This window comes from Ammodytes marinus, assembly GCF_949987685.1.
Source record: "Ammodytes marinus genome assembly, chromosome: 15".
In the NCBI taxonomy this organism is placed as follows: Eukaryota; Metazoa; Chordata; class Actinopteri; order Uranoscopiformes; family Ammodytidae; genus Ammodytes; species Ammodytes marinus.
This window is the reverse complement of record NC_137219.1, coordinates 14728568-14754415: the sequence shown is the minus strand read 5'-3', so window position 1 is coordinate 14754415 and position 25848 is coordinate 14728568. Positions and strand designations below refer to the sequence as shown.

The following is a 25848-nucleotide window of genomic DNA, read 5'->3' as shown; positions in this document are numbered from 1 at the left end:
ACTATTCCAATTCAAGTTGTGACTATGCATTTGTAGGGTTACTACATTCGGAACATGAGGATACCCATCTCTCACTCGGGTCATATGATATGCATTTATTGTGATTTAACAATTGCCATACAAAGTAGTTGTAATATCTGCACTTATTTTGCTAAATTGCTTAACTGTGATGATATTAACATGAGCAGTTGTTCAGCAATGACACTATTTTTAATGTAGCCTAGTATCTCACATGAGCTCAGTTGGGACTGTTATGTAGTTCTTTCTGACCTAATTTGGACTCCTACTCAAGGGCGTAGGTTTGATATTGACATTGTTGAGGACATAAAAGCAGCCTCCAGGGGCCCTTCTGCCAGCACAGACTTATTGCATTTATGATAGGGCTGTGACCACAATTTCATGTCATCTAGAGCCTTTATTTATAGAAATGGTAGCCAACAGACTCATAAAGGGAGTTTTTTGCTTTCAATATTCTGAAAAAATAATTACACAATCGAATTATGTGAGTTAATACTGATAATATATGATGCTCTGAGCCATTATACAACCTTGTACCCTTGACTCTCATATCCATCTATCTATCTATCTATCTATCTATCTATCTATCTATCTATCTATCTATCTATCTATCTATCTATCTATCTATCTATCTATCTATCTATCTATCTATCTATCTATCTATCTATCTATCTATCTATCTATCTATCTATCTACCCATCCATCCATGCACATCTTACAACCAGATTTAGCTCCAGCCTTTACAGTTTTTCTCAGTCGCTTTGGTGCTTTTCTCACATCACTATTAACGTTTGCACAGCAGTTAGTGCATTTCTCAAAACAATTAGTGCAAACTGCAAAACCTAGTGGATAACCTGCAAAAGTACGTCACTTGCTCAAAATGGATAGTCTATTCCTCAAAAGCAAGTATTCATGTCAATGAAACTGCCAGTGTCATCAAAATGAGAAGTCTTGACACCATCGTTTATGAACAAGATAGTCAAATGGCTTTGTCATGTTTTCATTATGACAGTTTACTCTCTCAGTGTTTTCCAATGCAAAAAAAAAGGTCAGAACTCGGTGACACTACCTGAAAATGCTCAAGGCAGCACTATACACTACTTGTACAGCCATTTGAAAACTACAGTAAAGTTACACATTGCTGTAGTTAGGGGAGTAAGTGAGTACAAGACACTGAATATGTATGTTTCACATTTTTACTGTATATGCTCTTTGCAATTCTACAGCATTGTGCAAAAGAAAAATACACTTCGGTAACTTACAGTTTTTATCAGTTACTTTGGTGCTTTTCTCAGATCAGAATGAAAATTCTCATAACTATTAGTTCAACCTCAGCAACATTTAGTCATTTGAGCACATCATAGTAGCAATTTCTCCTTCCTCCAACAAATTGCAAATGCTTTTGGACATGTATCAGTTGCTTTCATACAATTCTCTGCTGTTTTATAACATTGTCATTTGCTTATGTCATGTCAGTCAAAATGAACTATACTTATGGATGCTGAATAGTCGTTCCCAATAAAACTAATAGTCTTCATTTCATTGCTTGAGTCATTACATACAAAATTGTTGAACTAGTTATCAAATTCTGTCAAGCAAATTTTATACCTTTCTTTATAATTTTTTCCTGGAAATGTCTCCTAAATTGAACAATCGCTCTCAGGTGGACTTCAGCTTTCACTCACGAGGAGGTGTGTGAAGTATTAGTTGTACTTTCCTCGCTGCATTGCAAGGGATAATATCCGTTGATGTAGATGAAAATATGTGGCCAGACAGGAACGTCTGGATGTGCCAGAATGATTTACCTATATGTTCAGTTACAATATGTCCTGTTATTTTGTTCACATTTGTGCACAGCTCTACCAAAAGGGTGTTTTTTTTTATGTTTGTTCTAAATAAGTGACTGAAGTGTATTTTTCTTTTGCACAATGCTGTAGAATTGCAAAGAGCATATACAGTAAAAATGTGAAACATACATATTCAGTGTCTTGTACTCACTTACTCCCCTAACTACAGCAATGTGTATCTTTACTGTAGTTTTCTAATGGCTGTACAAGTAGTGTATAGTGCTGTCTTGAGCATTTCCAGGTAGTGTCACCGAGTTCTGACCTTTTTTTTGCATTGGAAAACACTGAGAGAATAAACTGTCATAATGAAAACATGAGAAAGCCATTTGACTATCTTGTTCATAAACGATGGTGTCAAGACTTCTCATTTTGATGACACTGGCAGTTTCATTGACATGAATACTTGCTTTTGAGGAATAGACTATCCATTTTGAGCAAATGACATACTTTTGCAGGTTATCCACTAGGTTTTGCAGTTTGCACTAATTGTTTTGAGAAATGCACTAACTGCTGTGCAAATGTTAATAGTGATGTGAGAAAAGCACCAAAGCGACTGAGAAAAACAAACATAAAAAACACCCTTTTGGTAGAGCTGTGCACAAATGTGAACAATATAACAGGACATATTGTAACTGAACATATATAGGTAAATCATTCTGGCACATCCAGACGTTCCTGTCTGTCTGGCCACATATTTTCATCTACATCACAACGGATATTATCCCTTGCAATGCAGCGAGGAAAGTATCTATGATAAAGAAAAGGTATACCATTTGCTTGACAGAATTTGATGACTAGTTCAACAATTTTGTATGTAATGACTCAAGCAATGAAATTAAGACTATTAGTTTTATTGGGAACGACTATTCAGCATCCATAAGTATAGTTCATTTTGACTGACATGACATAAACAAATGACAATGTTATAAAACAGCAGAGAATTGTATGAAAGCAACTGATACATGTACAAAAGCATTTGTAATTTGTTCAGAGGAAGGAGAAATTGCTACTATGATGTGCTCAAATGACTAAATGTTGCGGAGGTTGAACTAATAGTTATGAGAATTTTCATTCTGATCTGAGAAAAGCACCAAAGCAACTGAGAAAAACTGTAACAAGTAAGTAAAAAAGAAAGTCAGTCCAAAAAACATGATTTTTCATAGAGACAATTCAGAAGTCTGTGGATAAAAAATACTCCTAGTGAAGACAGTTAATGTGTAAAACCTTGCTTTTCACACCTTTCCATCCACATTTTCACCGAAGATTCAGCTTTGAACACCGTCTGTCCTGCATTGCTCATGCTGACTGACACTATACCTGTTTGTCTTTGACTCATTTTGGAGGAATCACTGGGCTTTGGTGTTGTGTATTAAAGCCTACCAGATCTCAGCATTATTGTTCCACCCCGGAGGGGGGGGGGGGGAGAAAAACAGCCAAATGTTAGTGGCCCACACCTGCACGATTAGGCAGGGAGAGGGGGGACATGGGGACTGAGAATGAAAATGATGAAATGATGAGCAGCAACACGGCCAGTGTGGCTGCAGGTGTCTTGTAAACACTTGAGTCTCATTGACAGGCGCCATGTGGTCTATTCTGAATTCAGCCAAGACATTAACCCAGTGACCTATTCCACAACCAGAAAGCCCCTTCGATAGACTGATACCAGTTGGCATGGCAACCTCCTAAAATCCAACCATAAATATACACTTTAAGCTGTACTTCAGACAATACATTGTGCAGTACTATGTAGCTTATACAACTGTCTCTATAGCCATTGATGTAGCCTTGGTGCATTTAGCTTACATCTTTGCATACATGTAAGCTCGACGTCATTGAAAATGAGGGTCACCCCTCAATTGGTCTCTCGAGGATAAATAAAAGTTAAATGAAACATGTGTGACTCATTTATGTATTTGTTTTTCTACATACAACTAGCATATGGCTGGAATGCTGTCCATTCCCTTGCTTTTCTTATTACTGTAACTGTTTTACTCACGTGGAAAGCAAACAGAAGACCCAGGTGCTGGTCGTGATGACTATGTGCAGTTTGAGCATGCTGTGTAAAGCACTGTGAAATAGAGTAACGTCTGCAAGGCCTGGCAGAGATCCTTTGACTGTAAGCATCATGACACCCCTGTTGTAATAATGAGAAAGCAGCTGCGAGTGTCACACTCTTGATAACATGTCTAATGAGCATTTAAAAGGGCCATGACACAAGCAGGAGTAGAAGAGAGAATAGAAAGTGAGGACGAGCAGGAGTAGTTCAGTTTAAGTGGTTGTCACTCATAAATGACCTATGGGTATGTTATCGTCAGAGTCATATTAATTTAACAGCCAGAAGTACATTCTGTCTTCTTTTGTCTCTCATCTCCCACACAGAGAAAACAAACCCTGAACCTCTTTTTGGAGACAGATGCAAAAAGCATGAGACGGGTGTGGGCATGTAATTTTAATATCAATCACTGCCTTTTTTACCTGTTTCACCCACATGGACTTACCCATATTCAGGCAGATTCTTGTTTGACAGAGGTTGTTGACATGCATGAGTATAGGCACTGTAATTCTGCCTCATATTCAGTGTGCAAAGTTACTGAGTATATTTTGTCAAGTACTGTGCTTATAACTATTTTGATGTTATTTTACTTGGGTTTTTTATTTTATGTTACTTAACACTTCTACTCAACCACATTTCAAATGGAAATATTGTATTTTGTATTTTTTTCTAGTAACTAACAGCTTACTTACCAACTTGATCCATGATCCTATGTTAAAGGCCCTGCCTACACAGGTGTTTAGAAGTATGTTGATGATAACAGCTCAGGTTGTAGTTGTGCAAAACTTTGCTGCGATTTACTTTAGTTTCATCAATTGCAAGTAAGAATAATAACGTTGAAAATTGTCTAAAAGCTATGAGAGTCAAGAAAGTCACCAACATTTAGTTTTTTTATCTTGTTGCATAAGAAAACAAATCTACTTTAAAGGGCTTCACCTGGGTCTCTTCACACAGGAAGGAAAGATTTTGCATTATGAGTACTTTTACTTTTGATACGTTTAGTATTAAAAGTTATTTATGTGCTTTCACTCAATATGCAGGTGCTTTTACTTGTAACTGAGCATTTTTACATTGTCGTTTGGCTACTTTTAGTTAAAGTAAAGCATCTGAATACAGCAATAGTACAACTTAATACTGCAACATTATTTTTTTCTGTTACATAAACAGTACTTGTTTACTCTGTTTGTGCTGTTTTACTACAAAAAGCTGTTGTAATGAACCACATTCACAAGACCATGACTGATATTACATTGGTATGTAAATGAGACAGAGATACACATTGCTTCACCCTGTTCGGCAAAGCCTTATTGAAAGAAGCATCAACAGTATTCAGAATGTTACTATCCATGAGTGGTGCACTAGGGGGTGCAAGAGGGAAGCAAAAGCTAATGAGCACGGTCAAGGTGCTGTGTGAGGCATTCCCTTTTAATTCAAAGTTCTTAATTAATTGATTTCTAACATACTGTGATGAATCATTATAAACCCAGTTAAGTGGCTTTTAATTAAGGACTTTATAAATAAAGCTTCACACTGTTAGTCATGCTGAGGATTTAGCATGTACTGCATAGGACTATTTCACAATGAAACAGTAACTGGCATTCATGTAATAACGCCCCCACAGCTGTAACTGTACAGGATCTATGCTGATTCATATCAGATTTTTCTGCTCAGAATTGAAGACAGTGTTTACAGTTGAAAGCACCTCAGGAATGAGAACTGACCAAAAGGAAAACAAGAATGTGGGATGATGTATAGGTGTGTCATAATCTTAGCTACAGGATCTGCATTAATGTGTTTACCTGGCCAGTGTTTGTCAGTAAAAGTCGCTGGGTCAGATAATTGAGTAAAAAGAGACAGATGGTTGCAGTATTTACTGCTGATTACATGGAGGTCATAAACTGCCTTTCATTGGTTGGGGGTGGGGGTCAGGTCCGAGCCTATTAAACTGCCAGAGCCTGAATCTTTAAGTGATGCAGCAGCAAAGACAGGAGGGTGGAGGGGTTTAAACAGTGAGCCAAAACTACACTAACATGAAGAGTAGGGTATGGGCACACAATATGTATATCTTAACAAGGATGCAAGCCTTCATGTCTGTCAAAGTGTATATGCACAATGCGCAAGTGGATATTGTGCTTTTGCAACTTACTGCTGAAAGTCTGTGGTGCCTTACTTAAAAAAAGAGTACTTGATCCCCACCTCAAATCACTGGAGTTGGCATACTGTACCAAGGGATGTAGCTGCGGTCACTCACACCGAGTGAAATATTCCATACAAGAGGCCTCTAGGCGACAGCAAAATTGCATAGAGCAGCTGCATGTGCACAGTGGAAAAAATATAAATAGTATATGCTGAGGTGGTGCCATGTGCAGTGTGGTTGCCACAAGAGAAGCAATGTTCCTCTGCGAAAGCTGCTGGACAATGCAAAATGCAATATTATGACAGCTGGTTTATGAAATCAACCAGATTTATGACCCTATGGTTAATATCTACAAAAGGCCACATATGAGTTCAAGCCACTTAGTTATTTCATATCTAGTGACGTACTTATTTCAATCCTTACACCAACTCAAGATGAACTTGTCGCAGAGCAGTGCAAATATGTATTACACAAAGCATTATCACTGATTGAATATATTGCGCTTTACTGCATTGCAATCTGCGGCTGATGTTAGATTTATACCTGTGGATAAGTTGCTGTTTTATTGTACTCCTCATTCTGTTGCAAGGGCTGCTCACCATTCATTCAAATTAGTCGAGTGTATCGGCTTCCCTCGGAACGGGTGCTGTGGAGAGTGTTTACCGATCACACTGATGTATTTATCTACCAACTCGACGAGACAGGCAATCAATATTCCAATTACGGGTAGATTTTCATTCTTGCAGTGTAGAATACCGAACATCAGTCAATATCTATGTCAAAATTCCAGTATATTTGCCAAAATACAGGTGTTTGTAGCTGGATGTAAGCATTATCTGCAGTTTTGTGGTGAAAGTGAAATATGTCAATCAAAGCAGTTTCATATTACTTTAAATGTTGTGCTATAGACAGTGGATAGCTTCTTCAAATGATTATAATAAGGTGTGTATTAAAGTATTGACAAGCTGTGTGTTACGTCCCCTTTGGTGGAACCAGGGATATGTGAGGACGAAACACAACAACCAAATAACATTGACGGAGTCAGAGTAGAAGGTAGCAAAATTACAAAACTGACTTCTGATTGGCACTTGGCTCACCTGTTGAGAGAAGAAGGGGGAGGGGGAAACCGACTGGAGGAGAAAAACAGGCACACAGATCCCAGGCCTGTAACACTGTGCACCACTAGTCATTTGTTTAGGTACTTGCTTGTGTGTTTAAATGGACTTTTTGTTACATTTTATATACATCCTTTTTTCCTATACTGTTCGTATTTGTGTTTTGTGTTGCTGATGCTACATATACAAGTCAATAAAAGTATAAATAAGAATGTTGACAGATCTCCTGAAATCTTAACCAGTATCAATGTACCTCAACTTGCTCTCAAGTAACTTGAAAGTTACCTAACCTTTTAGTAGCCCAGGAGCAAGCAAACAAGCCTCCTTTTCATGCAATTTGCTCCCTGAAATAACAAGCTCACGGATTTCTTAAATAAATATGTCTATATAGTCATCATACCACATGTCATGTTGTGCCTCATCACACATTCTTCCAGCTTAAATGATTAAAGTCCTGCTTGTTTAACAAATGTTGGTTACACAAAGACAATAAGTCAACATTCAGTGCCGCCTGCTCACAACTGATGTGTGTCTGTTCAGCTTGACTGGCCATTAACAAGGAGATGGAGACCAGTCAGACCACTTTGTTTTCAATTAGGACTGAACACTGAGTAAGGCAGTGGCCCTCCAGCTCAATCACATCAGAAGCCTTTGTTTATTTTCTCGCTGCTCCACTTCATTGACAGCACAGTCATGTGAGCAGAATAACCAGTTCTTCAGCTGGCCTGTATCAGCATTATCAAGTCCCACTGCGGCTCTAGATGCTGATAGTCCAAAACGAGACCTGTTCACAGTTCCCTGAGTCTGACCTGTCTGCTAGTGCGGGTGTAATGCTCTCTGATGCCCAGTCCACTGGCATTCACTTCTACCATTAAAATCCCATATTGCATTAGCTACAGGTGCATCGGACACTAATGGAGACTGACTCAGCCCATTTGCTTTATGTTAGCCCATTCATTTCCTCCAGCTATACCACGCTCGTGTCCAAATGGAGTGAGGGTGGGGAGGAGGAGTGCCGCTCTCAAAGTCAAGACCCATTCACGACCCTCTGGATCATCCGTGGATCAAGTGCTGTGGTCATATCTCTTCTTCTCCCTTTCTTTCTCTCTCTCCCCGGGCACAGACTGGCCCTCACATTAATGTTGATTAGCAGAGTGTGAAGGGAAGTGTGCAAACATCCAGAGGAGGCACTCCTTGTGAATAAATATTTGTTGTCCTTGTTTGGATAGGGAGGACTGCTCTCTCTCTCTCTTTCTTTCATTCTCTCTCTCTCTCTCTCTCTCTCTCTCTCTCTCTCTCTCTCTCTCTCTCTCTCTCTCTCATTCAGTACTGTGGCTCCTCCTAATGACCCCTGTGTTTGCATCTGCCGTCTGGTTTGCTTTGGTTTGCTTCACAAGAGCTCGGTTCCTCTGTGGTATTGTGAAACATGCTCACACAGCACATCTCTTAGTAGGCTCGTTGGTCCCTACTTATTATGCACTCCTCATTAATTAATCATAAGTGGGGCAGAAAGACTTAAATGATTCTCTCACACACTGTACATCTCCATATATGCACTGCTCTGAGTGCACAATTAATAATAAACAAGGTCAAAATACTGGATGAAATTCAAATCTGTATATATTAAATTTAGATATATGTACATCGTAGAACATATACACGCTGTCTTTGGTTTTCATTGTTGACACCTACACAGCATTGCTCTCCCTTTTTGTGGATTGGAGAGAGAGAGAGAGAGAGAGAGAGAGAGAGAGAGAGAGAGAGACTGTGCAATGTGCTCAACAACACATGCTGGCGGAGCTACTGTACATGAGCAGAGTAGGGATTGGCCCACAGCACTGTCACTCACACAGCCAGTATACTCACCCACTTCCTCTGTCCTCCTTTCCTGGTGCAAGCCTGAGAGGGAGGGAGGGGAATGGATCTTTTTTCTGTGTGAGTCGCCGAAGCTCCCTCAGCCTGCTCCTTTTACTACCTGCCCTTGACTTGCTGTGCTGTGCTCAGACGAGACTGTGAGAGTATACGTGAAGCTGGGGCTGCTCCCTCCTTCCCTGTGTCTGGGTTTATGTGAGCAGCTGCATTTGCATTTTCAATTTTTTATTTGAATCTCTCTCTCTCTCTCTCTCTCTCTCTCTCTCTCTCTCTCTCTCTCTCTCTCTCTCTCTCTCTCTCTCTCTCTCTCTCTCTCTCTCTCTCTCTCTCTCTGTGTTTTCTTGTACCTGTGGTGCTTCAGTGGAGTGGAGTGGCGAGGATAGTAGCTTACAGATCGTCCATCCCTCGGCCGGTTGGGGCTCTGATGGGAGGCGGTGCTGGCTGTGGCTGGGACTGGGGATGCTGAACGGGGGGAGGGAGGGCCTGTTTGAGCTGGGACAGCAGCTCCAGCAGCAGGGGGAGTACCAGGCCGCCCTCCACTGCTTCCTCAGCAGCCTGTTGGGACTGACCCATGTGCAGAGCTTCAACTCTCTGCCCAACTGCCTGCACCAGGTAAGCCACTGCACATGCACACGCACGCACACACACACACACACACACACACACACACACACACACACACACACACACACACATAGCCACTCATACCACGTGTCTCTCTCTCCCTCCTGCCTTTGTCTTGCACACACACATAAAAACATGCATGACATATGTATTACATGCATTCACATAATCTGCTGTCTCGTGTACAGATTTCGCAAAGCTACATGGCTCACACACCAAGGCACACAGGACACATTTCTACCTTGATATATCGATAACACCAATGTCAGATTCGACAAGCTGTCATGTGTCCCTGTGTTGACACTGTTAGAACACTCCAGTCTCAATAGGAATGAGGGTGTGGATGCTGCTAAATGAGGTAACGGACGCAGCCCAAATATAAAGTGATAGTGTTAATAGACAGCTCACATTGTTAAAAATACATTAGTATCCCGATCAGCTCTGTCCGATTGTGTGTGGGCTTTGTTTTCATATTGTCTGTGGTCACAGGGATTACGTTGTGGCACTGTGTAGCCAGGCCAAACCAGTCTTACCAGTCTTACACACTGCTATGCAGGGCCCTCCTACAAAGTCAGAGCTACAATTTAGATTTTGTTTAGTAGTGGCTTAAGGAATGTCCCTGATGTCAAAACATAGCCTTTACTCCAGAACTCTGGAACGCATGGAATGACGTTGACCAGACCAAGGGTGCTGTGCGGAGGGCAGAAGTACTTGTTTTGACAGCACATGACGTCATTCACATCACACACACACACACACACACACACACACACACACACACACACACACACACACACACACACAACAGGGAAATAATGATAGGAATTCATTATTTAACACTTAACAGTGTCCTTTTTTTCCATCTGTGCTTTCGCAGATTGCAGAACTCTTCATCACTGAAAAGAATTGTATCCTTTAATAACCGAAGTCTCACTCCTCATCTCACATCTGACACTATTTACAGTCAACATCCAAACAGGACTGTATAAGCTAGCAAGCTTACAGGCTAACTGTAAAGCTAGCATTCTATTTCCAGGAAGTAAACATGTAAAGAATTGTCAGTGGTGGAAGGCATGGCAAATTCCAGGACAATGGAGGATGTAGGCCCTTTCTATAAAGAGTCGTAAACTGAGGGGGAGGTGAGTGGATGTCTCCCGGCGAGTTCATAATAACATATTTGTCACAACATGCCATATGTATTGTGTGCAGCGCAGGCTGTGTGTCTGTCTCTTAAGAGGATTTAAAGGCTCTTATCTCTGCACAACAGAGTGGGAGAGCACTAATTAACCTGTATCTGCACTGACTAGCCTGTTCATGGCCACTTCACTGCTTCTATAAACTATACAGTATAGGACATAGAGATAATGGAGAGGTGTTCCGTTGCAGGATATATTACCTTCTCCCAGTCACTGAGACACTCCAACACTTAACTTGCCAGCTCAGGTTATCTACCTCAGCAAGGCCTTACCACTGACTGTCTATTTTCCAAAATAGGTCGATTTGCTTAGCTTGTCTTGGTCAATAGCCATCAGTAGACCACCTTCTCAGCATGTAACAGGTATCTACTTAAGAAGGTTGTCTACAAATGGACAGGGTTAAATCTTTTGACATCCATAAGTTATAACATCACATCATCAATAGTAATGGTGTTGTCTCTTGTGAACCGGTGGAACGTCACGGGTCGACGTTTCGGTCAGGCCCGGCCAATCGCTCTGAGCGTCAAATATCGCTGCGTTTAGTATAAACATAAACAAACGTTCGCTGGAGTTTGCGAAGAACTCTTATGAAACAGTCAAATTTTTCCTATGATGATCATAAATGAACTGTAACAGCAAATGAGACCATCAGCAAAAACAATGCTATTCTTCTAAGTTATTATATTGTATGCCTGTGCATGGGTTCTATCTCCTGGGAAAGTAGACAAAACAATTTAAGGGAATGGCAGATACATTCATATGAAAAAGTTTGGGAACCCCTCTCAGCCGGCATTATAATTGATTCTGCATTCACAAAAAAAATATAGAAGTGGTATGTCTTTAATTTACCAGGAACAGCTAAGTACTGGGCTGTTTTCCAAACAAAGATTTTTTGAAAAGCAGTATTTGGTTGTATGAAATAAAATAAAATGTGAAAAACTGGCTGTGCAAAAATATAGGAACCCTTGTGGTTTTGTTGATTGTAATGCCTGTAACAGCATGTAAAACTGATGACTTTAAACACAAAGTTGGTTGGATTATGTTGTAAAGCCTTGAACCTCATAGAAATGTCTGTTTAATCATGAGAAAATGTATTTTAGGTGCCTAAATGCAAGTTGCACTTCTCTTTGACTCTCTGCTGAAGTGAGACAGAATGGGATCATTAAAACAGCTCCCAAAAGATCTGAAAAACAAAGATTGTTCGTTGTCATGGTTTAGGGGAAGGCTACAAGAAGCTTTCCCAAAGGTTTCAATTGTCAATTTCGACTGTAGGGAACGTTGTCAGGAAATGGAAGGACACAGGCATAGTGGCAGTTAAACCCAGGCATGGAAGACCAAGAAAAAAACAGGAGCGGCATAGGTGGAGGACTGTGAGAATGGTTGCACACAACCCAAAGATCACCTCCAAAGACCTGCAAGAACATCTGGCTGCAGATTGTGTATCTGTACATTGTTCAACAATTCAACGCAATTTGCACCAAAACATCTGCTTTTTATAAAGACCAAATAGCTTGTCTAAATGAGCTTTTGCATACTCCATGCAACTGTGTCTGTGGCGTGGGCGCAGAAAGGGCTTCCTTCTCATCACCCGGCCATACAGATGTTTGGTGCAAATTGCACTGAATTGTAGAACCATGTACAGATACACAATTTGCAGGCAGATGTTCTTGCAGGTCTTTGGAGGTGATCTTTGGGTTGTGTGCAACCATTCTCACAATCCGCCGCATATGCCGCTCTTGTACTTTTCTTGGTCTGCTAGACCTGGGTTTAACTACAACTGCGCCTGTGTCCTTCCATTCCCTGACAACGTTCCTTACAGTAGAAATTGACAATTGAAACCTTTGGGAAAGCTTCTTGTAGCCTTCCGCTAAACCATGACAATGAATAATCTTTGTTTTTCAGATCTTTTGGGAGCTGTTTTGATGATCGCATTCTGTCTCACTTCTGCAGAGAGTCAAAGAGAAGTGGAACTTGCATTTAGGCACCTAAAATACCTTCTATCATGATTAAACAGACCTTTTATATGAGGTGCAAAGCTTAACAACATAATCCAACCAATTTTGTGTTTAAAGTCCTCAGTTTTACATGCTGTTACATGCATTAAAATCAGCAAGACCACAAGGGTTCCTATATTTTTGCACAGCCAGTTTTTCACATTTTATTTAATTTCATAAAACTAAATGCTGCTTTTCAAAAAATCTTTGTTTGGAAAACATCCCAGTACTTAGCTGTTCCTGGTAAATGAAAGACATACCACTTTTATCTTTTTTGTGTGAAAGCAGAATCAATTATAATGCCGGCTGAGAGGGGTTCCCAAACTTTTCCATATGACTGTAAGTACACCCTGTGTTTATGAACAGTACTATCGTCTTTGTCAAATTACCATTATTAATCTTATTGTCACATATAAATGAATTATCATCGCGGTGCACCCTGCGGTCTCTCTTTATCTTAAAGGTGAAGTAAGCGGTTTATTATGTTAATATAAGTGTTAAATCGCTCTTTATTCATGCAGTGATCACTTACATAATGTGCGCGTTTCATCTCTGCAATGGTCCTCTGGGGCCAGAGGTGAAGGGTCAGTTTGCTTAAACTGATAGGATGTGGGAAATTTGGAGTTTCACACAGATGTTTACGACAGTGATGTCTCCGCACATGTTGTCTGCTATGGGTCGAAGCACACCCACAAAGTAGGACAAACAAAGCCGAATTTATTTTTTCAAACAAGCCAGCGTTTGGCTGGCTTCATTCCAGACAAACATCCTGTACCAGGTGCAGTTGATAGTGATAGTGGTCATGACCGCTTAAGCCTTGATGTATTGTATGTATCTATGTGACCTTTGTCCGAAGCCAAAAGCTCTTTTGGCTGGCGAGTGTTTACAGATACGTGGTAGTTGGAAAGTATGCTGACCCAGACAATTTGACTGTAATGTCAGATAAAGTGGGACATCAGAGAAAACATCTAGGCCTATTCTATTTTTGCATTTGTAGAGTTGATGTGCAGTACAGAGAGTAGTAATAGATAGCCACAGGGAGCTTAAGAACAAAAGCTAAAAGTATCAAATTTAGACATTTTACTCTATAATTACAGAGGAAGTCACAGCTTCCCATTGGCTAAAGCTGATAGTGTGCTTCACGTGGGTAATTTGGCACAGAGCCATGTGGCACGTGTGATCACCGCTGTGCCCTTTGAAGTTGCCCATGTTGATGTGAGTTTGTCGAGCTTCGGAGTGCGGTCCAATTAGCAGTTCAGGGGAGGTTGTGTGTGTATCACATATTCCCCAGGAGAGGATTGTTTGAGGTTCCTGTTGTGGCGTTGTTGTGGTCCAGCCGGGCTCAAAATAGCAGGAAGAAGTAGTGCTCTGACCTTTGATGATGGCTGCTCCCCTAATCCTCCCTCGCAGATGGTGTCTCTCCCAATCACCTCATTCCTCCCTGCTGCCAGGTGACTCCCAGTAGCTGGGTCAGGTGTGCTGCATTATTAATCATTCTGTTGCTATATTTTGCAAGATTTCTGCTATTGTGTGCTATGTACAATGCTGGCTTTTGACAAGTTGCTACGTCATCTCTCACTGTACTGAACATTGAATTATTCACATGAACATCCTCTAATGGCTTTTGAACATCCATCCCTCATCTTCTCTGCTCTCTCGCAGTGCCTATCAGATGGAACCCTTTTAACATTTTAAACTTTCTGTCTTGATAACTGTCCTTTTTCTTTTGTTGCGGACCATTTTCCATATACAATGGGATTTTAACGAGTCTGTGGCTTGTCCGTCCTGTTCTTTGCACTGACATTATTCTCCTGGTGACAAAATGAAGGAAACCAGCTGTTGAGGTTTTCAGTTCCAAGCTTCTTTGAAAAGTGGAAACCTATTGACCTTTTTTTCCGACCTCAGTATAAAAGTCATAGATATTTAGTTTTATGTGAGAGATCTACGGTAATAAAGTTTATTAGGCAAGAAGTGTTGCCACAGTGATGATAAGTGAAATACCCGGAAAGGAAATCCTAGTATTTTACACTTGAGGGATATGGTGTTAAGTAGGTCATTTGGACCGACAGGGCTGTGTTTATTTTAAGCCTTCTCCATCCCATTGGCCTTTACATTCACCTGACAAGCTTCAATGGTGTCATTTTACACACTCAGTACACGGAACGCTTTAGACAAAGTGGGCAGAGTCTATTTTTGGGACACTTTTTATAGAGAATCTTTTCATGGAAACAAAACTGACCTTTCGGATTAGTGAAAGGGATTCTGTACGGAGCACCAAAACACATGATAAAACCAGACATTAAAATAGGACTATGACATGATGCAGGGAGGTGTAATGTGATGCGAGGACAAATACACTGTGAGACTCAGCATTTCTTAACTTGTTTTGGGTTGTCAGTTGCTCCATTTGCAATAGCCTACACCACGAAATCCACAAACGATGGATCATAGCAACAAGAATAAAACACTGACAAAGACACCATTAGTGAAAGGTTTCTTGCAAAATCCAGACCTCAAGATCAACAAGCTGCATGTGATCACTCACTGAACATTCTGTTTGCCTGGAGGGGTCATTCCCCAAGAGGGCTGGGGAAAAACAAGGAAAGAAACGCTTTGAGTGGGGCAACAAGGCTGTTTTTAACTTCAACAACTGACTAATCCTGATGACAACTGAGACTGATCCTTCACCCACATAAACAGATGGGAAGGCCCTGCAGTTCATCCAGGCTGAAAAAATGTTCTATGAGGTGGCATTGATCGAGCTCACGGCTCTTCAGGGGAGCACAGGCAAGTACTTTTGAGACTATACTTCTGCTTATATACTGTCAGTGCATATAGTTTTTCTGTATGTATGTAACTTGCATCTTAGAATAAGGTGTTTTGACTATAAATACAAACGTTTCTTGGTAATGCTTTGTTGTCCTTTTGTCTTCAGAATTTCCTGGGGGGAAAATTCATTTAATTTGGTACTAATTATAGGTCAAATATAATTGTTACTTTCAAAATTTGATAACAAATGTATTGCTAAGCTATAAGTGTAACCCAGAGTCTTGTATTCAGTGCACACCAGGCCTTCTGAACATGTACAAATGTGACAGTTGTAGGAAACAGGAAAGTATAGCATATATCAAGAGGTACGTTTAAGAATATTAACTCAAGAGCAGTTCAGGAAATTCCTCTGGAAACAACAGTTTGAGCTCAACACAAGAAATCTTTCTCTCTTTTCCCCATAAGAAGTAGTTTTTATTTTATTTATATATGTTTTTTTATTTTTTTAAATCAAGAAATTATAAAGAAATCAGAAGGACATTATTGTAAAATACAACATTGACTAAAGATGTTTTTATTCTATTTTGGTAAAATGGAGTAGTGGGAAGGAAGGAGTTATGTTTCATGCAATATTGTTGCTGTTAGAAAATGCACCTGCTACACTGGGCCTGTTCAGTGGCTGACAGATGGTGTTTGTAGTAGGCAGCTCTCCAGAGTGACTTGTGTGTGACCTGCATCTAAAAAAAGAATCAGCAAATAAAATACAGATTATACCACAACTTTTAATGTTTCTGTAACACACCCCCAAAGAAACTATTCCATGGCTTCATCAGTTCAACATGGAATGACGTCACATTGCACCTGAGTCCATCTTTGTTTAGAATGTACCTGCTGGAGCTCTGAGCGAGCGCTAACAGCAAGGCCGCTCATTCATCACCTGCTGCTGCTCCAGACGTCTGCTGCTTCCTCTCTGTCTAGTGCTGAGGCAGCAGCGCAGTGTAGCGTGCCGGGCACATTGGAGGAGACGGGGGACAGACGTAGTGGAAGACAAATGGCCGCACTTTGCTCATTAGGAGCCGTGCATCGTGATGGAATACTGAAGCCCCTGATTCAGCACTCACTTGGATTGAATGCTGGATTTCTCCGGGGCCAGAGCTGGCACTACAGCAGCAGCTCACAGGCTTCTTTTCACTCCACAGTGTCTTTTAAAGAATGAACCCTTCTGATTATTATCCCGCTGACAGATGACATTATTGACATTTTGTGGCTTTTGTAAGGCAAACAAAAGTCTTCGCCTGGGATTTATTTGCACTTGCTTTTGGCATGGATCAAATGCCGAGCTCATTTCCCCTCCACATCTCTTTTGTGTGTGTGTGTGTGTGTGTGTGTGTGTGTGTGTGTGTGTGTGTGTGTGTGTGTGTGTGTGTGTGTACAGTGCATGTGTGTGTACAGTGCATGTGTGTGTGTGAGTGTACAGTGCAAACTGTAACTACTGTATGTTTGCTTGTGGTTTGTCACTGTCTGTGTGCATGCTTGTGTCTCAGTGTTGCAGTGGGCGTGGTGTGAGCGTGTTGTTTGACTCCCTTATCCGCTCTCTCCTGTCCTTATCTCTGCTCTCGTGTCTCCCGTCCTCAGTTGGCTCCACTCTGCTGTTAAGGCTTAGAGTCCTCAGCAGTGTCAGACAGGCCGATAGCCAGATGCCTAGGCTTGTTGGGGGCTTATTTTTCCAACTTTACTCAGTGGTAGAGAGGTAAAGAGAGCAAAGGGACACTGTGGAGACATAGGGATAGATAGATTGTAGAGCGAAGGGGAAAGACCGATTGGTTAGTTGGCGGGGCTGACTGTGATTCCATGCCCTGTGTTTGTGTAACAGGGCCTCAGGAGGAGGCTACGCTGGGCTCCGCAGGATGGACAACCCCAGAGGAGCTTTCGGAGCAGGCCTCCCAGGCACAGCACCTCGAACGGCTGGCCCAGCTGTGCATCATGAGCAAACAGTAGGTAAAACTGTGTCCGGCTTTAGCTTCCGTCGTGGCAGTAATTAATGGGGCGTTACACGTCCTGTGGGCTCATCACGAGATAATTTATCATTCAATAAATTCCCTTTTATGACTGCTTTTTGTGTATACAGTTAAAATAGTGTATGCACATCCGTCTGTTAGGCTGCCCTTCATCACTTCGCAGAGCTGTAGGGAAAATGGTGCTGATTCACTCCTAACAAAGCAAACACTGTGATTTGCGTTTGTTATCTGTTAGTTTTATAACAAAAGCAGCAGCTTGGAGAAATTAAAAGCAAATTTTTTATAAAGTTAAACCCTTCGGCTTAGTTGAGAAGATCTGGCTAAAAATAGTCTTTAAACAAATCACGCTGAAAGGATTATTTAGCTTTGTGGGGTAAATTTGCATGACACTTCAAACAACCGCACTTCCATGAGTGAATCACTTTCACATCTAGCAATCACATCTTTGCTTCATCATGCATTACAGTTGATTGTTGCTCTCACCTTTTTCTGACTCTGTACGGAAATGTTTCAAACTAGATAAACTCCTGCTCCCAACGGTCTTTTGGCAAGTGTTGAATTCCCCTATAGATGTGGAGAAAAGAGACACCGCACTCTACGTTAGTGTTAGAGGAGGAACACCATAACTGGATCTGGTGTCTCCTGTTGCAGCGGCACTTTGTAAAGCCAGAGCATAGGCCCCTTTACTGTGCCTCTGTTGTCATTGTTGGGATTAGGCCATTTAACCTGATTGACGGAGTGGGTGACGGGGCGTGGGAGGCAGATGGGGCTGAGCACGGTGCTTCATTAATGCGAGGAGTGTATAGTTAACCTTAAATGAGATGGTACTGATTGTGCATGACTGTGGCTAAGCGGGAACTGATTCTGCTCTTTGATCTTTTCACGCAGACCTCCACCATAGCCCTAAACCCAAAGGCTTTCTTTCTTGTCGACAGGAAGTTGTAATACTTCCTGAATCTTTCAGCTGCATCTTTTGTGATCAGATGTCCCCTGGAAAAGGACATCCTGAAAGCAGGGCAAACTGACACCTGGCCATTACTAATTGAAAGGAAGTGCAGGTTTTTGAACAGCGAAGCTAACATCTGTCCCGCTAATCAGAGCTTGCTCTACATCTATACACACACGTGAGGACATGAGAGTGATAAATGTCCTTCACTGACGGAACAGCTTGCAGTTCCACAATGTAGCACATCATATCCACCTAGCTTAGCACTACGCAGGAGAGTGTTGGAAAGGCACACGTCAGTAAACCAACCTCTAAGGGCCATGCCTTGTGTAATTCACCCTGGAGAATAGAAAAGGGTCAGTCAGTGCTGGCAGAAATAGAAGGTTTCCACTTCCTCCATAAGGCGCCTGAGCACCTGCAGCCAGCCCTGCTTTCCGTGCCTAATCACAACACACTCATGTTTAAATTCCTCACGCCGAACTGTGAAACCGATACGCTCGCCTGACACTGCAAAATGGGCCACTGCATTTGAATGAGGTCAGGTATTGTTGTGGTCTTTGGAAAATGTGTATTTGTTTAAATGGCATGTGCTTGGAATGTGCATACTTCAGGGAGGTTTCATCTGATAGTTCAGTGGCATTCACTCTTAAGAGATTGCTTTTGTTTTCAAGTTACAGGTACAAAATATTTTTCTTCAGTGCCACAGAAAAAAGGGAGAGGTGGTGTATTAGTTTTAATGGTGCAATTTTCTTTTCCTTTTCCTTTCAGACCTCATCTTGCTCTAGAATACAGCGGTAAGGTATGTCAATTTCATTACTGTCCTTGCTTTCCCTCAAGAAGAATTAAACACATTAAACATTTGATGGCCCCCCTGTGTCCACTTCAAGGCCCCTTTGTCTGTTAACTCATCTTTCAGGCTACAAAGATCCACCAGAGGGCCTTTGGTAATGACCACCCCATTACAGCCAGAAGCTTGGAGCTTATGGCCACCGTCTATGCTGAGATTGGCAAGACCGAATATTCAGGTAAGCACACACCTGGGACGAATGACACAATCACCCTATAGTGATGCGGCGACACAGGGACTTAACACTTACTGTAAGTAGATTAGAAGACAGAGGAAAAACAAACATGGTTTCATCATACTGAAAACAACAGGGGACGACACCTCTCTCAGCAATATATAATTAAACACGGTTGCCATACAGTCTGAGCATGTGAGGCTGTCTTGTGAGGCATGATAAATACCAGAATGGTGATGATAATCTCTCTACAACACATTGCCTACGGTCTGTTTCAGAGAGCAAAGAGGGAAGCAAGGTTGTGGTCAACCCGTGGGAATGTTAAATTAATAAACACTTGCAGTCATGTCGGACACAAGAGTGGTTTGGCGAGGAGAAACTCAGAGAAGTAGCTTTGTGACAGTTTGAGGGCACACTGGTTGTACAGTATGTATGTTAGGCTTGCATTAAGAGGGCGCAGCACTCTCGCCCCCGATTCTGAGCTCTGCATTTTTTCCGCAAAGACTGCTGCGGTGTTGAAAGCAATACGTGGATAACAGCCTTACTGTCGAGTCAGCTTCAGGAGGCTGTGGTGCTGAACAGAGCTAGCCACACAAAGACAGGAGTACACAACAAAGACAAAGATTTACAACACTTCTTCTAGTTCCACTCAGATAGTCTTAGAGGTGTTTGGTGATATGTGCAGGGTCAGAGAGGGGTTGAAGTGGTTGTTGCGGATCAGAACACATAGCAGTCTCAGTTGTTTTGTATTGTACACAGACCAATCCTCTTTGACCCATAATGTGCTTCAGCAGCAGCATGTTTAACTGGTTACAGCTCATGTCCCAGGGATACTTCTCCCTCTAGAAAAATATATGAAGTGTAAGTGGATCTTAATTAATTCTTTTAGCAAGATTTGGTGTGAAAGAAAAACTCTGCCCTCCCCATTCTCTTAACAAATATGTTGAAATGCCCCTTATTATGTGAAGCTTCATTTTACTTTGATCACGTGAATAAACACAACTGGCTGATAAAGAAGAATCTGTGAAATGCTTGAACATATTTTAACTTTTTTTAATTAATTTTGATAATGTAATATTCCCATTTGATTTACTTATTATTTTTTAGAGCATTTTTTTCTTGGCATGTGTAAAGTAGTCAGTCTTAGCTGCTGCACAATCTTCTTGTCTTATTAAAGTGGAAACAGTAGATCAAACAGGGCAAGGGTTGCTGTTTTCCATTGACCTCAATTCCTCTTTTAAGGAACATGTTTCTCTGACGTACGAGAAAGCCTGTCATAGCAGTGGCTAATCAATTTTCGTATGAGGTATTCTGAGAAAATTCCAATGTCAGTTATATAAATATTATTTTCATTAAAATCTTTGTTTTTGTAGGAGGACACACAGTTTATTCTGGGTTATTTGCACAAAAAAGGGTAATTTGTCTGTCTGTCTCTCTCTTTTCCAAGCATTCATTCTCCATAGAGCTACTAGTTGAAAATAACCCAGAAAAAAAGAATGAAATATCAATCGACTGATAAGTCGAGTAGGTGACTTATTTACCAGCCAGCATTGACAGCCAAAACGTACTCATAGTATACAGTACATACTGTATATACAATACCTTTTTGGGCAGTGGTATGTCTTTTTGGGGAAACAATAAGATCAAGTAACATTTCATATTAAAGTCCTGGCACAGCAAATATAAAAGTTAGTTTAGTGGAGTTATGGGCCTATTGGGGGGAGGGGAAACAACCTAGCTTGACCTTCTTCACCGCCTTGGCCATAGGCGCTTGTAACTTGAACCTTGAGTCTACCTGGCGCTGACACAGTTAACGAATGCGTCTTCTGTCTGACATTTGTCTGACATTTGCATGTTTAACTTTGTGTTCGACTTCACATCACAGTCATTGTCTTCAGAGCAGACTGCAGACAACAGTGTGAGGCAGCACTAGATCACTGTACTCATGTTATGATCATGGATCTCTTACTAGACTCCCTGGGTCAGTGTGTGTCCGCGCTGTCCAAACGCATCGCTGCTGCAGAGTCCGTCAGTGACACCGTCAACTGTCTTCCTCATTCACACCGGGAGAAACACTCAGAGGTCCGCCACAGAAAGGACGCACACCACCAACAGGAGGACACGCCCAAACCTATGGTATAGTGTTAACAAAACCTCCAGCAGACTTGTATATAAAACATATCTGTGCCTTCTAGCTGTTTGTCTCCACTTTCTTGAAGGTTCTCCGAGGAACTTTCAGTTTGTGTTAATTCTTGCACCCCCTTTGGTCAAAAGCGGTAGTGTTTTTACTACACCAGTTAATTAATAAAAAATATATCAAAATTGAATTCTTTGCACTGACGGTTTAATTGAAAAATTAGACTATTTCAGAAATATTTAAAAGTTCCTTGTAGCACATTTAAATGTATTAGGAGCTTGTCATTCGGGTGTACTTATCCTGAGTTGTACTTGTATCTAATGCAGGTAACCAATGGCAAAGTCCCTACATCCATTCTAAAGAGGCCAAGTCCCAACTACGGGTCGGACACAGACCCCAGCCACAGGCGGAAAGGTGAACGGAGGGTTCGATTCAGGGAGCCAGAGACCACAGTACATGGTGAGTCAAACAGACAAGAAGCCAATCCAACCCTGTGTGTTTGTGCAACCAGAAAGAACGTGCTACCCTCTGGTGCTGTGACTCCTCAACCAAACTAGTCCAGTGACCTCATTTCACTCATATTCTTTCTGCCGCCTGTCCACGTCAGCTCTGCCACTCGCATAAGCACAAATGAGGGAATTCATGCACACAGGAAATATGAAGGTCATTTTGATCCTTAAATATTTCCATTGAAAATGTGTGCTCTCCCAGCATGCACTGGGGTCCTCCTCAGCCCATATGTAAGAGCGGCCTATGCCTTGCACTTAGCAGTAAAGAAAGAGAACATAATGCACTCCAACGTCCTGAGATTGCATCGTAAACTAGCTGTCCTTTGGGGATTCTGTACACTTTAAAAAATAATGTAATGGTGGAGAGACTTCCGAACATAAGCAAGTGATTTACTCCTCCTAATTAATTATGCATGCAAATGAGGCACGGCGGAGCCTGTTCCGGAGAGATAGTGGGGTATGTGAGGGAACAGCAGCCAGTTGATGCTGTTATACAGCACAGCGGTTGGCTCTTGTTGACTGACTGGCCTATTTTCTGTTGGCTTCACAGACATTCCTTACCGCGACTGTTTAGGTGGTAAGTCTGTCTGAAAGAATCCCTATATCAATTTGCATGCGAGAGCAACAACAGCACTACACTTCTTGTTAAGAAAAAAAAAAGTCAACTGGATGTAAATATGTGTGGGGAAAGAATTAAGGAAAGGGATTCCGGTTAATTGTTGGGTAAAACATTTCAATTGAAATGTCACTTTTGATTTACTTGCCTGGCATGCCAAGTAGAGTCACGTCTCTCACTGTTTCGCACACCCTTTTTATCAATGTTTGAAACACAGAAAGCCTAGTTTGTGTGACACCACGCCGTATAGGCTACTGTAAGCCTAATCACACAAACACTTGCCTCTTAAGGTCATGACTAAGGGAGTGACAGCGCACGCAGAACTGTGCACGTGACAATTCAAATGCTCATTTGTAAACAAAATTTTGTGAAAAGCAGCAAATTGGTTTCTTGTTTTGCAGCCTATGAGACGACCCGGTCCCGTCCCCACCTCGCCCTCTTCACTTGCCTCTTCTTGCTGATGTCATTCCTGGGTGTGACCTTGTACTGCACGGACCGCCGGCGCCCACAGCGTGTGTGCGAGGAGCTGGAGGCCGCGCTGGCTGTCTACCTGCTGCATATGAAACAGCTGCTGTGGGGCTGCTGGATATGGCTGACCATGCAGTGACTGAATCTGACCACAGGTGGAGACATGGAGCCTCCTAGTCCTTTTATTATAATTTTTTTAATAACTCCCCAACCTCGACAAAATCGGTGTGGTGGAACCACTCTCACGGGGAAAAAAGGAGGACAAAAAATGTGTAATCCCAGAAACATGTAGCTTCCATGTCTGAATGTATATATGTACAACGGTGGTGGGCATGCCACTCCTTATTCAAGTTGTAATGATTTTGCCCATCTGCAATTGTTAATGCTCACGTATAACGCTCACGTTATCATCAAAAAGCTATTTAATTTTTCAGATCATGTCACTGTATGCGAGTGAATGTTCCCATGGAATGCAAATATGTATTTTGTTACAGTACATGATCTGTGTCTATCAGATATGACACGGGACTGAGTGTGTATATATTGTTCAATATAGGGATATAAGAACTATCACACTATTCAGCCTTGTAATTGCACATAATTGAATGTAGAGATGTTTGGAAACAGCTTCGATTGGCACATTGGAGAGGGAGAGGGGGAGAGAGGGGGGAGGGTGGAAGCATGGTTTTGTATTCTGTTCAAAGAAGATCCAAGAGTAAAGAAACACAGGGCTGTCATCTTTTCACAGTACCAGGTTGAATGACTAACCGATGAAGAAAAAAAAACATTTTCTTTAGAGACTGTCTGTTTTTCTGTCTGACTGGGCGTCTTCAGCTGAATCCTACAGCTCCACTGAGGAGTAAATCTGCAGCACAATGTTATAAATTCTCTCTCATTATCTAATGTCAAAAGACAATGCTCCTCTTTATAACTGCTTTACACCCACTGAATATCCCTTATCCGAAATGTTATTTATTCTTCTATACTGTATATCTGCATCTAAAGCCAATAACCTTTCATTATTTTGAATTTTTTTAACTTTTTTTACCCGATATAATTTTTAATTAAAAACAACAACAATAATCTTCAGGTTATAATCGCGATGTCAAATGCTCATCAAGGACATATGTACAAATGGCTGTGGGCTCAACAAATATTTACACATAAAAACATACTCCCAAGGTCATTACTACTTCATATCAGACCAAATGCAGAAACATGACAGAATTAGATGTAATTTCATGTGTCTAGGCTGAACCACCACACAAATGGATCATAGATAGTATAATAAAGAAATGGATACAATGAATCAGTGATGCACATACAGACCTCTGGTTATGAGCAATAACACACACCACATAGTTTCCAGTAAAACATTGTTCTCTTTATATAACAGGTTTCAGGGAATTCGAAAGGAAAGCATTTGGATTTTGGAGGTTTCACATTTGAATGTCAAAGCAATATAAGGCTAATAAGCCTGTATGGAAGAAAGAAACACTCTCCACTCTGTACCGACTGACTAAATCTGTCATTAGCAATAAAACCATACCCAGTGAACTCATGTCCGTATGTGCGCATTTAGCTAAGAAGCTGCATTTCACGGCTGTCCAAACATTTATGGCCACTTTGAAAGAAGTGCCTTTATGGAGGGTTTTCTCAGTTCCTGCCGTTTTATGATTTCAGTTGTTTTGAATAAAACTGTCATTGCCTATCAAAGTCAAGCAGACAATTTGCTTTCTTCTCATAATCGCCGACAGTAAGTGAGAGCGTAACAATGAGAGAGATGCATGCAGGTATATGTGTGTGTCTATTCACAGTAATACAGTATATTGGTTTGTAGCCTGTAAAGTGTGAGGGAGAAGCCTGAGTTACAATATGGCACAAAATAGGATTTGTTTTATGTTTGTTTTTTTATCTCACAGATTGCTAAAAGCATTTTTGGACCGACTGCCTGAAACATGAATGATCTGAAATACAATTTGTCCTTTCTATAAAACACCTTTTGTAAATTGTGAATACATTGCAATAGCACGCTATTTCCCTTCGCTGAAGCATGCAAAGAATGGTCACTTCATCGAGATGCAGCCTACTTGAAGGGAAGCCATCTTACACATTTGTTGGTGTATAAAACAAAAGAACACCCCTTTACATTTAAAAACCACCACCCTATTAATTTGGCATGCATAAGGTCCATGCAGAAGTTACACAAAGATGACATGAGCCATTAATACTGTGCTGCTAAATAAAAGTTTCTGGGTGTGCATTCCCAATAAATGGATTTAAAGGTGCACTATGGAACTTTGGTTGTGTCAGCGAAGTGAACATTTTCTAAGGTTTATTCTCATAACTGAATAACGAAACTTTCCTCACAGAAAAAAATTGGATCACTGGAACACTGTTTGAAGTTAGAAAGCTACCTTAAAAGTTACTGTTTCACCGTTGTTGTTTACAGCAGCAGGGCATGTGGTTTGTTTAAAAAGATATTCTAGTCTAACATTTGGTTCCAG

General features: G+C 41.2%; 1 protein-coding gene across 1 annotated transcript; it reads left to right on the top strand.

Annotated features, from left to right (window-relative positions):
• The first annotated feature begins 9075 nt into the window (after positions 1-9075).
• On the top strand, positions 9076-25001 carry cUnh14orf180 (chromosome Un C14orf180 homolog). The gene is made up of 10 exons (XM_080042292.1): positions 9076-9182; positions 9404-9654; positions 10544-10574; positions 15557-15643; positions 17499-17619; positions 19358-19388; positions 19506-19614; positions 21584-21747; positions 22075-22207; positions 23275-25001. The coding sequence occupies exons 2-10, from the start codon at positions 9502-9504 to the stop codon at positions 23478-23480; spliced, it is 1035 nt and encodes a 344-aa protein (XP_079898418.1). The 5' UTR covers positions 9076-9182; positions 9404-9501; the 3' UTR covers positions 23481-25001.
• The last annotated feature ends 847 nt before the right edge of the window (positions 25002-25848 follow it).